This window comes from Panulirus ornatus, chromosome 30 (genome assembly GCF_036320965.1).
Source record: "Panulirus ornatus isolate Po-2019 chromosome 30, ASM3632096v1, whole genome shotgun sequence".
Classification (NCBI taxonomy): domain Eukaryota; kingdom Metazoa; phylum Arthropoda; class Malacostraca; order Decapoda; family Palinuridae; genus Panulirus; species Panulirus ornatus.
In genome coordinates, this window is record NC_092253.1 from 2298502 (window position 1) to 2317500 (window position 18999).

The 18999-nt window shown below is 42.5% G+C and overlaps 1 protein-coding gene and 1 long non-coding RNA gene across 2 annotated transcripts in view; one reads left to right on the forward strand and one right to left on the reverse strand.

Moving 5' to 3' along the window:
* Positions 1-13362: 13362 nt before the first annotated feature.
* The window catches only part of LOC139758309 (RYamide receptor-like), an 81678-nt gene continuing 76041 nt past the window's right edge, over positions 13363-18999 (reverse strand). The window contains exon 3 of the mRNA XM_071679537.1: positions 13363-15288. Within this exon, the coding sequence (XP_071535638.1) occupies positions 14881-15288 (408 nt within the window). The 3' untranslated portion in view covers positions 13363-14880. The remainder of the gene's footprint in view (positions 15289-18999) is intronic.
* Positions 15323-18999, forward strand: part of LOC139758310 (uncharacterized) — a 116517-nt gene continuing 112840 nt past the window's right edge. Inside the window, exon 1 of the long non-coding RNA XR_011714797.1 lies at positions 15323-16982. This is a non-coding gene — a long non-coding RNA (uncharacterized lncRNA). The remainder of the gene's footprint in view (positions 16983-18999) is intronic.

Consider the following 18999-nt stretch of genomic DNA (forward strand, 5'->3'; position numbering starts at 1 on the left):
CACGACGTCACCTTCGTACGCTCTGTGAGTAGATTGTTGTACCGGGAGCGGTTGTCTTCCTCATGTGTATTGATGACTTGCGTTGTAAGATAACAAGTTTCATAAAGGACACTAAGCTGGAAAATAAACTTTCAACAGAAATTGAATTTCTAAACTTTAAGCTGATATAGAGAAACTGAAGGATTGGTCCCGCAGATGGTAAGTGAATTTGATTATCAATAAGTAAAAAAGTTTCTATTACCGGTAGCCCAAAACGAAGAGGCAAGTGATAGCAAGAAGTCTGTCCAATTATAAGAGAAGAACAAGGAAACAGAATATAAACAACGTGTAATAATCTCTGATGAACTAAACCTACGTGAGCGGTGAACAGGATCAGGCAGACAAAATTCAGTGCTTCTCAGGTGTGGCTTTTGTATTCAAACGTAAGAAAATGATCCTCAACTTTTACATTGCCGTGGTGCGTCCTCAAGCTTGAACATTGTCTTCAGGTTTGGTCATGCTACATGGAGAAAGACACACACATCGTAGAAAGGCTACTGACGCGAGTTCCTGGATGCTACCCAGAGTAGAAAACAAATCCTATGACAGCCAACAAGACGACTAAAATAACTTAGCCGAAAAAAGAAAAAAAGAGAAGTTTGAGAAGCGATTTCGTACAAGTGTCCAGAATTACGATAAGTTTTGATGGTTTGCGTCTCAACAACTGTTTAAGGATAGAACTTCTGATTTCACTTGTAGTAATGGATACAAACTCGCGTATGGAACAATTTCTCAGTTAAGAGTCTTTGAAAGCAAGACGATTGGAACTTTTAAGGACAGGATTAACGAGAACTACTCGTGACGTATATCACAGGATGAACGAGAACTACTTATGACATATATTACAGGATGAACGAGAACTACTTATGTCGTATGTTACTGCCTCCATACTTACATACAGATCATACAGGCAATTCTTTTGAACCATGTGTTTGCTTCTGTACTCTTACCACCACCAATTTAGAAAGATATCGTCACCAGCTGGCAACCTCCCCAACACAGGAGACAGCAACATGATCGCATTACGTCACAGGCAGTTCAATCGTTTCCCTAATCCGGTGCGTACAGGCTCAATCCTCTATCATAAAGCCTTATACTTCATCAGTGTTATCAGTTCTCTTATACATCTTTAACGTTGGTATATATATATATATATATATATATATATATATATATATATATATTACCGAAGAGAATTCTAGAAGTTCCCTGCAGCTCTTTCAAGTTAAATGTTCTAAGAGCATAAGGTTGCATACCTTTCCGTCTCCAACATACACAATCCTGAGAAGGTACGAGGCGGATGTAAACAAGATAGATCGTGGCCTTGGAAGTCGATAGATGAATTCTGTCGGAAGTCTGCCTCCAGCGCTTTCCAGGGTTCTCTCCTGCTCTGCATGGAACGTATCTGATTCCACGACCCTCGCCAGCCAGGCAGCCAGCCAGCTCAAACCGTGATATATAAGGTAAATTTTCTTGCTCGTGTGTGTCGTGTCTGCTATTCAGGTTTCGTTTCAGGGCAACTGGGATGGTAATTCACTGGGATCTTGTTCATCACATAGATCTCGCTTGTTTATTTCTCTCCCAACATCGTTCATTCCTCCAGCTGCTTGACTGCATGTACAAAGAAAGTGGGAAACATTTGGTAGGAGATACCCGAAAGTGTTCATAGAGTTGACATGATTTACGCTGTCACTTACACACAGGTGTAAACGTCTCTTTTTTCTCTCTCTCTCTTTTACATGGGCACGAATGGGAGTGTCAGAAGATGAAGGTGGGGCTCAAAGCTGTAGTAATAACTGTGGAAAGCGGACAACAACACCACGGTGGATGGAATAGGATGGTGGAAGAGGGATGGAAGAGGGCAGTGGATTTTCTCTGGTTACGTGAGAGGTGGAGTAAGAACCATACCAGATATGGGACCAGTACTCCACAATAGGACGAATACAGATAAGAAACACTACCTTCCCACCCTAGCAACGCTATCTATATAACAGTCACAGTTCTCGGGAGACAGAGTTAGAACGTCCATAATGTGAAGTTTGCAGGATCAAGCGAAGGATGTGGGTTCTGCCCATCATATGTCTGTTGGTGCAGGATTGGACCGTGGTCTTGCGAAACTTAGAAATGCGACACGAGCGGGAGAAGTACTGGACAGGTCATACGGTGGTTGAGTGTGTGCTGGGTATAGGACTACGGCTGTTGTAGAAGTGGATATGTATATATATATATATATATATATATATATATATATATATATATATATATATATATATATATATATATATATGTGGCAGGAATGAAATAATGAAACTCGCCCTTGCAACACACGCCTCATGGCTAGCCACAACAGGTGTTTAACCTGTGCAACAGATGCCCTACCGTTGGCCACAACAGGAGTGTCGACAATAAAGAGTCTTTGTGTGAGTTGCTTGTGTTGACCTTCGTGGACGAGTCGATGAAAAACAATGGGATTAAATCCTTTTAAGGTTGACCTGGTCACGACCCGCATCCTCAAACCTTCCCTTATCGTCAGGTCTATTTCTTTCCTCCCCACCACATGTAGCTCTCCTTCACCAAGTGTTTACCATCGCCAAGTTTTCTTCCACTTTCCCGGGGTTTGTGGAGAGAGAGAGAGAGAGAGAGAGAGAGAGAGAGAGAGAGAGAGAGAGAGAGAGAGTCGTCTAGGCCTACCTTCCCGCAGGATAATACAGTAATACGTTTACTGTATCTTGTTAGTTTCCACCCTGGTGATTAGTAGTCATTAGACCTAATTAGCCTCGTGAGCAGGTGAACTTCATAATGAGTCACCTCGCTGTTCCTCTTCGCTTCTCTCCGCTGTGTAACAGGTCACAGTGACCTAGTTCCCGAACCCCTCGGGTCTTTCCCAGTTACACAGTCACCTCAGCTGACAGACAGTCCGTCCGTTGTTCCAGTCATGTTATCCTTATCTTCTTATCATGCACGATGATGCCATATTTCCGCCATATTCCCTCAAATGGCTCATTGTCTGGGTCGTCCGCCATAATGAAATATTTCCTTAAATAATGGTCTGGTTCGACCCCGTCCTCATGACTCATCTGAACGAACCAGGGTTCGTTTGTCCTTATCTCTGGCAGAATGGTACTCTCTCTCTCTCTCTCTCTCTCTCTCTCTCTCTCTCTCTCTCTCTCTCTCTCTCTCTCTCTCTCTCAATTATGCCTCCTACCTATTCCTGCTACTCCTAGAAATAAGGATGAAGACCACGAATCGATGATAATCATTTGGCAAATGAATCACATAATATTTCGATAATAGTTGAATGTTTCCTTAATTGTTTGAGGCTTCAAAGGTCACGTAGTGAGACTCAAAGTCATAGAGAAAGTAGAGTTAAAAAGAAAGATTATCAGCTAGAAAAAAAAAAAAAAAAAATTAGACTGTCAGAAAGATGGATTCATTATTGGGAAATTACCTTGGTTATGCCAGGAGCAGGACCAGGCAGCACCAGCCGTGGTAACGAACCACTGAGCCAAGTGAAGAAGAATTATGCTAATACTAACAATTTACTGACGTGCCATCATGGAGGAATTACCTGACGAAGCAAAGAAGTTTACCCAGTACATTGTGGAAGGACTGGTCTTACCTGACAGTGCGGGATCCGAAGCAAACGAGCGGTACCGGCTGTATTTGTTTTAGACAATTTCCCCTCTATTGTCAGATTCAAAAGTCCGTATGGCATCAGTTACGAGAAAATGTAAATATCCTGCTTTCATTTGACGATGGAGACTTTATAGAACGTTTCCCATAAAACACACGAATGAAGAAGTTATAAACAAGGGCATCACGTGGTTCACGAACGTCTGAGACTGTTCCGAAATAATTCATTCGTCCCATAATTAGTCCGCAAATAAAAACTAAGGAAGTAAAGATGATTATTAACTAATCACTGAAACAAGGGAGTGTTACACTCTCTGGTTTAGGTGACCATCACTTCCGAAATCTTTGTGGAAAGCAACTCAGCTGTGCCACAAACGACTCACTGTCACCACATCTCACCTCAACCACGACTCAGACTACTGAACCCCCACCTTTGAGACACACCAACACACACTCGTGCGAAAACCCACCCCTCACAGTACAACCTCCACTGCTGCCATACACCTACCTCTGCCCATACCTCCCCACACATCCCACTCCACAAATTCCTAAATAAAAAGCTAGTGTCAAACCGTTACTTGAAACATCTTTAACTCGTCCGTTTTCGAAGCGTCCCACACGACGTGTCCACAACCCGTTTGTGTTTATTGTCCTCTTATTATTATTCTGTGCTGTGTGAGGAGGGACTTCAATACTCCAGAGGCCCCATCTCCAGATACATGTTAAGACTCCCATAGTATCGAGATATGAAAATGTGCAGGACATATATACATTTATACGTTTGTGAATAAGCTTCTTACTGTCTCTCTCGATGCTGAACAAATTTAAAAGAATTCAATAAACTGGAGGAAGGAATATAATGGAAACGTCAACATGAGAGAGATTCTGTAATGGCAAATGTGGGTATATTGATCCTTGGGGGAGATTGGAAGTGAGAATGAGGAGCAATATGCCAACCATCTATTTGTTTTATTGTCTCCAGCCATAGTGGTGGGTGGGGAGGAGCCTTCTGCTGTTCTATCCTGTCCGTCTCCCTCTACATACATTAGGTATCTATCATACCATCACTGTCCTCCGGTAGATAGCCTCGTTGTAGAGGGTCTGGTCCTGTGTCTCCCTCCTTTACCGTACACCTACCTCGGCGTCGCGAAGGAGGACGGGGAAGAATTTGATCCGCGTCAGCAGCGCTCGAGGAGACGAGCAGGTGCTTGTTGACACAGTCGCAGGAAGATGTCCTCCTCCTCCTCCTCCTCCTCCTCCCCCTCCTCCTCCTCCTCGAGCAAATAATCGTATCAAGTTACAACTGACACAGGAGATAACGAGCAAGTCTGATCTCGTTATCATTTTTTTTATCTTTTTTGGGGAGGATGGGGTGGGAGGGGTGGGTTCCGGAGTCGCAAAAGTATAGTAGGTGAAGAATGGATGCGCTCGCTCGAGCCATCCTCTTTACCAGGGAGTCTGATTGGCTGTACACATCGGGTGGGGCAGGAAGGCGGAGGCAAACCCCAACTCACCGTCACCAGAGGAACGGTAATAATAATAATAATAATAATAATAATAATAATAATAATAATAATCAGGCGACCAATACATTGGTGTTTCCTTCGTTAGCCAGAAGAGCGACGTCGGCTGCCATACAACATGGTGGCGGAGATGGACGCTGTCAGGTCTTCGTCTCATCATTGCCCTCCTTCGTCGTGGTTACTAGGGCGGCTCAGGCCTCCAGACAGACCCTCAGGGCTGGACTTCAAGCAGGGATTACTGCCAATCTTCTCAAGGAGGATCGGATCCTCGTCTTACCTTCCAATATCAATCAACTTTTTCTTGTGGTTACTTGTCGACTTTGATCGTATTTAATGATGGGCCTTAATGGACAGTAGATTCTGTAGACTTCCCCCTGATCATATATATATATATATATATATATATATATATATATATATATATATATATATATATATATATAGTTTCAGGGATAATTGTTTGCTTTCATTATAACAACATACCACATGGGTATGTTCTCTGTTGTCCTTCATGTAGAGCGATATGAAATATTTGAAAAAAAAATGTAATATCCACGCAACGTTTGACTTTACTTTTTATACATATGTATATTGTATTATTGTCCACTTCCACTGGCATTTAGTTACTGCAGAATGTAAATTACGGAAGGCTGACTCGAACCAAAATTATCTACATAAAAGCTTACATGTCAATGACCGTTGTTCTCTGTCATGTATGTGGATAACCTGACTTTGCATGAAGCGATACATAAGGCTATACCAACCCATGCAATGGTGACTGGAATAATGATAATGATAAATGGATGGATGGAAGGTTGGCATCGCCCTCACCTCTCGTCACTACTTAGCAGTAAGCGCGTGTCAGCTCACCTCTGGCCAATCCTAGTTCTCACTTATTGATAAAGTGTCTCAGAGAATTGTGTTCACTATTCCATGTAATGTTTACAAAGGCATTCGTACCCTTATCTTGCCTCTATTAACGTAAATTTCTCTTCAGCGTTCTTGTGGGTTCTGGCCTTGTGGTGTTTATCTCAAATGGGGACGAGATATAATGTGGCACAGTTATTCCCCGTCATCCAGGAGGGAACTTTGTGATTGTCACATGTTTACCAAATGGCGTCCTAGCTTCGTCTCTTCGTTGTATATCAACTGACTTGTATTTCTCTGTTGTGTCTCCCCTGATGATGTGATTATCACACGAAAGTGCACTTGGGAACTTATCGTGTTTCATTTTCCCCGTGGACTCATAGGAATGCATGTGTATGTATAAAGGAACATGTTTTTGAACCACATGGAAACAATATTTCACTGATGTGAACAAATCTGCAAATTCTTTGATAACAGAAGGTTTGGTGGTGGTGGTGGTGGGGGGGGGGGGGGGGGGTGATGACTTCATGACCTCGTGTTCTCATGTAAATGTTGCCACCCCTCACCCCCTCGCCCACCTCTTACTTAAGGTTGAGTGCTCTCAGCGTGAACTGATCAGAAGCCTTGCACTAACTACATCAAATCAACCTGACCTAACTTGACCTGACCTGACCTCCCAACGACCGAGCACAAGAAAAGTATGCGTGTAAAAAGGTGGATGATAATTAATTGTCTTTCATTAGAAAATATCAAAATGTTTCGTCATGGATTTCCTGTCGTGTCTCTGTCGTATCCATGTCTTCAACCATAACACAGTAAAACGGGGAAACATTCTCGTTCTGAACCATATTTATGGGTCGTGATCGTTAACTTAGTTTCACCTACGATGGAAGATATACTGAAAGAATTCTCAATTCATTTTTTTCACTTTTTCATGATAATCATACTTTAAATCATTTTCAAATCACGTCAAGGATTATAGGGGATTATAGTGATGATAAAATATCTTCCCTCTTTTATTCGTGAACATAACTGTGATGCTATAACATATATATATAATGCTATAACAGATATATATAATGGTAAAACTCAGATTATACGTACTCCACTCTGTTATTACACGACGCCAGCCAAGCCTTCCAGGTACCAGCACAATCACGTATGATTAATGTGTCTTGTTGCTATTGTTCTTGTCTTCCTCAGGCTACCGAGCTGTGAGGTTCGGCTGGGAAAGAAAAGGAAGGAAGAGAGATGAGAGGTGAGGGGTGAGAGGTGGGAGGTGAGAGGAATAAGCTGGCTAAGCTGGTGAAGGAAAGGTAAGCAGTACAGTCCTTTTTTGCCAGTGCAATGTCGCGATGTAGTGTGTGTTACGGGACGTGGGTCTACACCAGAAATGTCTTTCAAGACAAATGCAAGTGACAGAGAGGAGGGTGTTGGTGTGTGGGAGGGAGCGCCTCTCCCAGGCTCTCCCAGGGTTGGAGATGAGGAAGACCTTTGATGTTGGTGAGGCGAGATCACTCAAAAAAAAAAAAAAAAAACACCAGAGTCACTGATGACTGACCCAGGTCATGGGTGACCACCTGTCACCAGGGTCTTCTTTGACCTGACTGACCCAAGTCATGGCTGACCTGGCTGACCTAAGTCATGGGTTGATCACCTTAAGTTAGGTTTACTTTGGTCTAGATTCTTAGGTTAGATTAGCTTAGCTTAGGCTAGGTTAGGTTAGGTTAGGTTAGGTTAGGTTAGGTTAAGTAAGAATTAATGTTGTACATTCACGTACGACCAGCGCCTGCCATGCACTGTGACCCATGGCTTCATGCCGTCCACCATTGGCCACAACACTAAGGAGAGATACCATGCGAGAGACACATCTCCCGCACGTGTGATAATCTTTGCTGGAAGTTGCCCAAGTATGTGCCTCGCTGGAAATCCTCCAAGTTCGATCGTGAGAGGCGATGATGGACGAAGAATCCAAACAGTTCAAGGAACAACTGATTTATACATTTCCATTGTCCCCCGCCAAAATGGATGGCATTCGAAGTTAGCCACAAAGTGAAAGCGCACATGTGCGCAGCGCAACCAAAACTCCTACACACATGTTTTATTCTACATATTTACTTATCATTTATATGACATTCTGGACTTGACACATGAAAATAACAGCCACTCCCACACTCACTCAACCATTCACAGCTTGTTGCCCCATGTCTCCTGTCCATATTGCATCTACATCATCATTTTCCACAACCATCACCAACACCATCACCATCACCATCACCATTACCACCACCATCACCATCACCATCACCATTACCATCACCATCACCATCACCATCACCATTATCATCACCATCACCATCACCATCACCATCACCACCAGCAGGAGGTACTTCAGACATCAGACGTGCTAATGATGATAAGACCCTTGTTTATGATAGCTTGACCTCTGACCTGACCTTTCATAAGGGTTAGAAAAAGAAAGGGGGGGGAAGGCAAGGTATCAAACCTAATGGTCATGCTCGAGAGCTCCCACCAATGTCGCTCGAGTCTGAAGTGGTTGGGAAAGGAAAGGTTACACCTGATGCTGTGGTGGCAGAAGCTGTGGTGGTAGAGGCTGTGGTGGCAGAAGCTGTGGTGGTAGAGGCTGTGGTTGCAGAAGCTGTGGTGGTAGAGGCTGTGGTAGCAGAGGCTGTGGTGGTAGAGGCTGTGGTAGCAGAGGCTGTGGTGGTAGAAGCTGTGGTGGTAGAGGCTGTGATGGCAAGGGCTGTGGTGGCAGAAGCTGTGGTGGCAGAAGCTGTGGTGGCAAAAGCTGTGGCGCTCCCACTGGTGAACCTTCTGTGCCAGGTCTCCTGCGGGAGAAGTGGTGGGGCTGTCTGTGCTACGCCAACACAGCCAGAAATATAGATATGCATCCTCTCTCTTGGTCCTCCACTATTGATTACAGAGACACCTGGGGGAGCAGGAGCGAAGAGAGAGAGAGAGAGAGAGAGAGAGAGAGAGAGAGAGAGAGAGAGAGAGAGAGAGAGAGAGAGAGAGAGAGAGAGAGAGAGATCTGGCAGTACCCTGGAAAGACTGGTAGACTGACTTTTCATACCAGTTCTTTTATGTTATATTTCTCATGTTTTTTTTGTTCTTTTTCTCTGTGTTCCTACTTTCACATCTTCCCTTTACCTTTTCACCTCTCGCTGTGGGATCTCACTGGTTTTCTGGACTGGAGGTTTACAAAGCCATTTTTTGTGATTTATTCGAAAGCCTTTTCTATTTCTTTTTCAAAGTTACTGTACATATCTTTTTTTTTTCACTTTGTGTGTTCAGTGTGACTCTGCCATTCCTCTCTCCTTTCACGACCTGTCTCATATCTTGATGCAACATGGTTGGGTTTCGATATCATCACTGCCTCTTGGTAGTGTTGGCAGTGAAGAGGAGTCTCGTGATGTCACTGCCTCTTGGTAGTGTTGGCAGTGAAGAGGAGTCTCGTGATGTCACTGCCTCTTGGTAGTGCTGGCAGTGAAGAGGAGTCTTCTGATCTCTCCCTTGGTTCAGACCTCAAATTCTCAACATACCGTCACATCTGGAGTGAGTGATTCCTCTCAATGTTCAGCAGTGATGTCTTGATCACTGTATAATCTTCACCTCGAACCTTCCCTTTCATCTAGTCTTATTCCATTATTTTCACTGTTTGGATATCTGTCAATACTTCTAATTCATCTGTACTTCACTGCTCTTACAGACTTGCGATCATCAATTAATGTGTATATGGTTTTCACTGAAAATTCGAAATGATTTACATTTCTGTTTACAAATTGTTTGCATGTATATTTGTGGACATGTTTACCGTTGTTTGTGTATTCCTATTCTCTTAGCTTGATATCCCATGTCTTCATTCTTTGGCCATATCTGATCTCCACCTTATGGTAAATACACCATCGATCATTTCACATATTTTCCTAAACATTTATCTTAACCCAGCCTTTGCCTCTATCTCTCATTTCATACTGCTCAATTCAAAGCAATGCTTGATCACAGTCTTTCTTTTTTTCCCCAAATGAACCTTGATCATATTGGTTTAAAACTGCATCTTCATCTGTGTTAAACCCTCTACAAACTTGTTTCTTTTTCCATCGTCTTCAGCAATTACCTAACTTTCTTTCGTTCATCAGAATCATCTTATTCCTCATTACTCTCATCTTCTCTCATCATTTCTCACAACTATCCATTCTCAGAACGACTGGTCTTGTTGCACTCACATTTTATGTGTTCCTGGAGGAAGTACTTTCATTGTTTGCCACAACTTGAGACCATTCAAGAGAAAATCGTTCCTTTACTTTCTGACTCGCAACGCTTTCAACTTTTAACAACTTTCCTGCAAAACAATTTTGTCTTTACTCTCCCATTACGTGTTTCCAGTTCCTGTCTTAATAGTTTTCTGTAAATTCTATTTTTGTCTCTATTCTTCAAGATGAAGCATTCTTGTGTACGTCAACACCACGATCAAAGCGAATTGACAGGTTGAGAATATATATATATATATATATATATATATGTACTTTTTTTTTTCTTTTTTAAATATGTCATTCCAGTTGTAATGGCTGTGGACTTACAACGTATTCCTGAAGCTATTTATTTACAGAATATACACAAGTATGTTCATACGACCTGAGTGTGGGTGGCCCAGAGGACTTTAGAATTCTTGAACACACACACTATCCCTTGGTGCATGTGATAGTCATTCATCGAGACACACGCTCTCTCTCTCCCTCTCTCTCCCTCTCTCTCTCTCTCTCTCTCTCTCTCTCTCTCTCTCTCTCTCTCTCTCTCTCTCTCTCTCTCTCTCTCTCTCTCTGACAGAAAAGATCAGACACAAAGAGAGAGACGATGTGATTACGCGGTGACCTTCCAGCCCACAACATCTGATACAAGTCACCTCGACCGCTTTCCTTTGTGACGACAAACTCCCTCCAGAAAAAAAATGAAAGAAAGAAAGAAAACATGAATGAATAAGCATGACAGACGAGGGTATTTTCTTAATTAACTTAAGAACCTCCATGACCCCAAGATGTCTTTGCTAACAAAGTAGAAAAAAAACATCAATCATTTAATTTTCCTTTGTCCTCCCAGTATAACCCACGTACTACCATATGCTCCCATGTACCCCATGTACACCCTCGTACATACACCATGTACGTGGCATTCTCCCACCTGATGTGAGTACCTTTCATATCCCCTGCTTTGACCTCGATTGTTAGTGTTGAGAGGTTAACTATCTCCCACCATCTTCAACAATAAAAGGAAAATCAGGTATTACGTATAGATGTGGAGGTGGGAGAGATGGGCTGTCTGGATATTGAATGATGGGTCTGGACCGCCGGGGAAATGAACTTTGAAACGAGATTGATGAAAGCAATCTGGAGGTGATGGGTCATGAAGAGAACTACCTGAAGAAATGCCCAGGCAGAGGAAGACGGTGGGGAATGTGACTGATGAAGAGCCATTTGGACGTGGCTGGTGTGATGATGAGTTTGATATAAAGAGGGTTGGCGAGGGCTGCTAAATGTCATGGTCAGTGATAGACGGTAGTATAGAAGATAGAGGGAGACCAGTGGTGTGTGTGTGTGTGTGTGTGTGTGTGTGTGTGTGTGTGTGTGTGTGTGTGTGTGTGTGTGTGTGATTTTTGTGCATTACAGGAAGTCTTACACTGGTGTTACCCCGTCTCTTAACCTTGTGTATATGTATCATGTCTTTACTTTTATGTATGCCCCCCCCCCCCCCACACACACACAGACCAGCCTAAGGCAGGTACCCATTCATCGACCAGTCGGATGGGAAGATGAACACCTGGTTTGGGTGTGAGCCAACTGCCAGTGACCTAAGAGTCGAACCCACTCTGAGCTCTGGTGACGAAACACTAACGTTCATGTTCAAATTACTTCACTCTTCACAAGGAAACTAAACTTGTAAGACAATCTTCAACGTCTCTCTCTCATGAAATCTGTAAAAAGAGCATCGTAGGATCATAATTATACAAGATCATTTATCACATGAGGAACCACGTACCTCCCCCCCATGCCTCATGCAGGAAGCACCAGAGTTTCCCTTTCAGAAATAATTTACTAAAATCAGTGAGATCATTGTAGTGAAGATCTCCACTTCACTTCGTATCTATGACCAATCATTGATATATTGCAGGAACCATCAGAACCTTTTATGACCAATCATTGATATATTGCAGGAACCATCACAACCTTTTATGACCAATCATTGATATATTGCAGGAACCATCACAACCTTTTCTGACCAATCATTGATATATTGTAGATGTAGTTAACTCTAATGATAGGAGTTATCACAACCTGCAGTCGTGAGTTGTATATACACAAGAGTTGTGGGTAAGATGTGAGATTCTATGTATCATCAGGGTTATGAAGGACCTCCCTTGGGGTCAAGGTGATTCACATCGCATGAACGCAACCTCCTCAAATTATGTACCTAACATGGGTACCCGGCATCATGAACATGTTCATGACGAATGGTATCTATCCTACATAACATGTTGTATGGTTTCATCATGGTATCTATCCTACATAACATGTTGTATGGTTTCATCATGGTATCTATCCTACATAACATGTTGTATGGTTTCATCATGGTATCTATCCTACATAACATGTTGTATGGTTTCATCATGGTATCTATCCTACATAACATGTTGTATGGTTTCATCATGGTATCTATCCTACATAACATGTTGTATGGTTTCATCATGGTATCTATCCTACATAACATGTTGTATGGTTTCATCATGGTATCTATCCTACATAACATGTTGTATGGTTTCATCATGGTATCTATCCTACATAACATGTATGGTTTCATCATGGTATCTATCCTACATAACATGTTGTATGGTTTCATCATGGTATCTATCCTACATAACATGTTGTATGGTTTCATCATGGTATCTATCCTACATAACATGTTGTATGGTTTCATCATGGTATATTTCCAGTTATCATGACTGATTCTTATTAAACTCGTATACCCATTGTTTTAACTATATGTCTTAGTCTCAACTTAGATCATTCTTTTCATGTGTAGATCATAGTTACATTACTACATCATTTGTAATATTAGATTATTCATATTTTCTTCTTTTTTTTTTGTTCAGCGTGAAAGAAAAGGATAGCCAATCAGACAGCTGATACAAAAATAACATATATTCCACAAACAATACAATACTCTCTATATACATATATGTATATATATATATATATATATTTATCACATATATAACAGAGCTGTGTACAGGAGAGATACGTTAGCATCGTAAATTGTAATTTAAGAAGGAAACAGACAACAATGGCAGAGAATAGGAAATACATAGATTTTTCAACATTATATTAAGAACATCCACAATCAAAAATATATAAAGTATTAGTAACTCTCTCTCTCTCTCTCTCTCTCTCTATATATATATATATATATATATATATATATATATATATATATATATATATATATATATATATATATATATATATATATATATATATATATATATATTCTCGTCCAACCTGAATCTTTACTTGCGCTGTAAACACATTTTTTTTTTCCAATTTGCTTAAGTAAGTTAATGTGTGTTATCTATCTTGATTGCTTGTGTTACATCTTTCTAACACGTGTTTTGACTTGTTATCAGTGACTAACCTGATCTTCATTGCATACAATCAACTTCCTTGGTTCTCTTAATTAGTACACTTGTTATCCAGCTTGTCCTCATTGATGACATGTCCTAAGTGATTACAAAAGTCACCTTCATGAGTAGAAATGACCTTGATAACTACTGAACACGTCCTAACCAGTCATTACCTTCACCTTTCTGAATAGTGTCACACACGCACACGCACACACACACACACACACACACACACACACACACACACACACACACACACACCAACAAAGTTTCACACAATCATTTACATGATATCATTAATCTAAAATGGATAAGGTAAATCCTCATTCTGTAAATCCTTGAAAAATGAACAATGAACAGTGAAATGTAAATTGGAATTATCCTAAGCCTATTGTAAACATTACACCTGTCTTTCCTGGTCTTTGCACCTGTCTGGGTCATCACACACGAGGCAAGGTCACCTGGCATGAGTGACCTTAACCCTTGCTTCTCATAAAAACACTTTCATACTGTTGAGCACGACGGTACGACCAGTGAGCACGACGGTACGACTAGTGAGCACGACGGTACGACCAGTGAGCACGACGGTACGACCACTGAGCACGAGGGTACGACCACTGAGCACAAGGGTACGACCCTGGAGCACGAGGGTACGACCCTTGGGTATATGCTCTTTAACCTGAAGACATCTACAGTTACTTTCTTGAAGGAAGTTTGTGGGTCTTTTTCCTTGTTAACCTGAAGATATAACGAGGAGAATTCTGGAGATTGAGTGTGAGTTATGAGTTCTCATGTGTGAGGCTCGTCACAGTGTTATCACAAGGGAGTTTCCAAGGTCATGGTCTGTCGCACCCCATCGTTGACGGAGAGGTTGCCTGTGTTCACTACACACTGGTTCGTTCCAAGATATTCCGTCGTGAATATTCGTTCCACTGTCTCCCACCCATCACCACTATCGTCTCTCCTGTAACCACCCCGACTGTACTTCTTCCTTCCTCTGTATATCCCTCGGCAGTTACCCCTCCCGCTCCAGGTATGTCTACACACATGCACCTCCCTGTTGGTCCTCCTCCCTCGTCTATCTGGCAATAGTCTATCGAGAGCATGAACTTCGGTCTCCCGTCTTCACAAGGGCGACTCGCTGCTCGTATCTTCCAACATCTGTAGAAAGTTGCGACAGTTGTAGGCTGTGGAGGGTCGCTTCTGACCATTCTTGTTCCTGCTCTTGAAGATGATCGTGTCGTCCTTCAGGGAGATGGTGACCAGGCGACTGCTAGCACTCCTGGAGTAGTTGTTGTAGGTGTTGATGCGCACAACGTCAGGTTCCTGGGTGAAGAACCACTCGTCCACGCAGCCACGCAGGCAGGGCAACATGTACGCTACGTTGCAGAAGCCAGAGCGGAACTTGTTGTTCATCCAGCAGAGGATGACGGGGTTGTAGCAGGTGGAGGACATGGCCAGCCAGTGGAAGAACGACCATAGGTAGATCATGTAGGGCCACTCGTCCACACTGTGCTCCACCTCACGCACAACCTGCCGGACGAAGATACAACAGTGTGAGTCAAGAAGTTGTCATTAAACATGATAGAATGTAACTCTCATGAGGGAAATTAAGGTCTTAAATATACATATGGAGGAGCAGAGGCTATATACGTCATCTGGAATATCTTCCACCCTGTGAGGAGGAGGAGGAGCACAGCAGCAGCCTAACGTCACTCATAATGTCATCTATGTCAACATCTTCCAGTCTATGTGTGAGGCAGGGGAACCTCTTGTCAGTCATTATCTATCTGAACATCTATGAAGAAGGAGAGTAGACGGCAGTGTTGCTGGCCAGGATCGTACGCTGGACAACATTATACCACCTGTGTGTGTGTGTGTGTGTGTGTTTGCGAAGCACAAGACAACAGCTTCTAAGTATTCCTACGCTTCAGTCTACACACACACACACACACACACACACACATACACACACACACAAACACCATTATCAGCAGACGTGTTTGACTGACACATGGCCAGTACTAGGAAACTGCCTCTTGTGGGCGGTAGTTATATTCTTATTCTGCATTATTATCGTATGTCACTTCATTATCATTGTATGTTACCTCAGACATCGAGGTGGTATGACATGATCGCTGACCGAGGTGAGCGTCAGGGGTCGTCGTGCTGCTGGTCCACCGGCCACAGTAGCGATCACTATAGCCAGCGATCGTTGTTGTGCCGCCCGTGTTGACGTCCCTGTAGCCCGGCCATATGTCTGTGTGTACGTTGACCATCTTCCCTCGCCCACATGATCTTATCTTATCAACGTTCTTATCATCATTTATTGATAAGTTTCACAACGTTACCGTCAATAATTACAACAATAATCAATTATTTTCCCAATACGATCCAGTACAATTCCCGTCGCTTGATGATCAAACTGCTTGTTAGCAAACCTGTGCCAATATACACACAAGTAGCCTCAGTATTGGCCAGACCCTGGTGGTGACAACAACGCTCATTCTCACTCTCTTACTCTCTGACTTACCGTGTGACTTACCGTGTGACTTACCGTGCGACTTACCGTGTTACCGTGTGACGCACCGTGTTACCGAGTTATTGACTGTGTCACCACGTGACTACGTTACCATGTGAGTGACTATATTATCATGTGACTGACTCTAACATGTGTGAAGTAAATCTATCAAAGTGTTGTGGCCGGCAGCAATATCCACGTTACAACAGTGTGTTGATATCTGGCCAGAACTCTCGTACAAAAGTGATATTTTGTTCAGAAAAAAAGATTCTCATGAAATACGAAATATATTGGAAGCATTCACGTACGTTGTAGATGTAAACAAACATAATATGGAAACGGAGATCAAGTGATTTGTTGATGTTTGTAAAGTTAGTGAGGCATATTGCGATAAGTTGGGTATGACTTTAACCTTCAGTTTTGTGTGGGGTCAGTGAATGATACAGTGAATGTATTGGTATATAATCACTATACATATATTGACTGGTGATTAATACTTAAGAAAAGTGAGAAAAATGATAATAGTGAAAAGGTGATGAAACATTGTGATATATAGCAATGATAATGACTTCTGTGCATTACGAATATTATTATCATATACAGAACTTAAATATTATGCAATTGATTGTGATAATTTGTAAAGTGAACAATTACCTGTGTCTGACCTCTCGTAGTGATGACCTCTCGACCCTACACCCACCACAAGGTAAGTGACGTAATGACTACCCATCATCATCATTAACCTGTCTGGTCATAATTAAAGGTCATGTGTTGTTTGGCGATCATGGGTCAACTGGTCGTTAGTTAGTTAGTCAGGTGTCGATAGATGTTTGCCTTTAACGGTTCCAGTGTTGATAGATGTTTGGCTCTAATGGTTTGGGTGATTACAGGTCGTATAACAACATGAGACAAGATAACACACCACCTGGGCGTCTGGTCCACACTAGACACACACCACCTGGGCATCTGGTCCACACTAGACACACACCACCTGGGCGTCTGGTCCACACTAGACACACACCACCTGGGCGTCTGGTCCACACTAGACACACACCACCTGGTCGTCTGGTCCACACTAGACACACACCACCTGGTCGTCTGGTCCACACTAGACACACACCACCTGGGCGTCTGGTCCACACTAGACACACACCACCTGGTCGTCTGGTCCACACTAGACACACACCACCTGGTCGTCTGGTCCACACTAGACACACACCACCTGGTCGTCTGGTCCACACCAGACACACCACCTGGTCGTCCCCCGTCACTGAACTGGCTCATGACGCAACGCAGCCGGCGGGGTAACCCAACACTACACGACCGGCAGTCCGGTCTGGTAATGTTTGGCGACCGTAATTAACACAAGACTGAACGCGGCATAGTTTTAGCATGTCATGATGATCCCTTGTTGAATAAGGCTTTACGCCAGTTGATATCGTTGGGCCCCGCAAGCGTAAAACTTTCCAGTACAGTAAAGATAGATACGGTCTGCTATATCATATAGGGACATGGGAAGAACATAATGTTCTTTATAACATGACATAACAACCCCAGATGTGTCATAATCAGCGTAAGATAACCTCACAGATTGCTATGTCTAGCACAACATCATAGCTTCAGGGGCAATAAAAGCATATAATCATCTATCATTATATCTGAAAATTGACTTTGACAATGAACTAAACTTGAAAAAAAAGCAGTTAAATATAGATTTATGGACAACACTGATACTCTGGGAATTAATTTCCAAGAGAATAAATCTAGAATGAATATATTACCGCTGATCAATACGTTACGGGAGTGTGAATGAACACGCATGAATGGAACACAAAAAAAAAATTCCTTTTTGAAATCATTAATTTCATTATGATAAGCCCGCCCCCACCCCCACATCCCCCAGCCTCTGTGTACACACAAAAACCGTCCATTACCAGGTAATATGCAAAGTAGCATTAATTATTAATCCTGGATATTGCAACGTTAATTCGTCTTTACCATTCTGATTCACTGGTACGTTTGAACAGATTTGTGGTACCCGGTGATGTATAGTGGGAGCAGATGACCAAGTGTGAGGCATAGTGGCTATCATTATTATCATCATTATCAGTTGCGTATTGCGTACACAGTCGTCCACATTTGACGTCATCCGGGACTGTGTTACACCATACTATGATATTCCCAAGCCTTCCTCTGTGTATCCCCTCGTACTGTTTTCCCTTTCCCCTCGATTGGGGGAAACACATGAATAATCTCTACAACATTTTCTCTGTTCACGGTTTCCTAGTCACGATTATCTAGTCTTTTTTAACATTTTTTTTTTTCAAAATGTTTCAAGGTATTCGCTCCCGTACCCTCGGCGAACACTTTGAGAAATTTATATTTTCTCTTCGATATTGAGCATCGTTCGTGTTGGTGCTGTACGCGTCTGCAGACATGTAAGTTGTGGACGTTCAGTTCCTCCTGGCCTTGCCTGGCACGAGAGTACCTGGCCTCCATTTCCCCATGTGGCTTGTGCATTGCTTCTGGAGAAAGAGAGACAAGGAAAGAGAAAAGAGAAAGAAAGAATGAGAACATACATGCGATGAAGAGCATGTTGCTCTAATGGTGACTCACCATGAATGAAAATCAGTTGCCGCTGAGTTAATGTGAATGTCACTGACAAAAGAAAAAGAAGAATCATTGAAGGAAATGAATGACTTGTCATTCCAGCTGGTGACTGA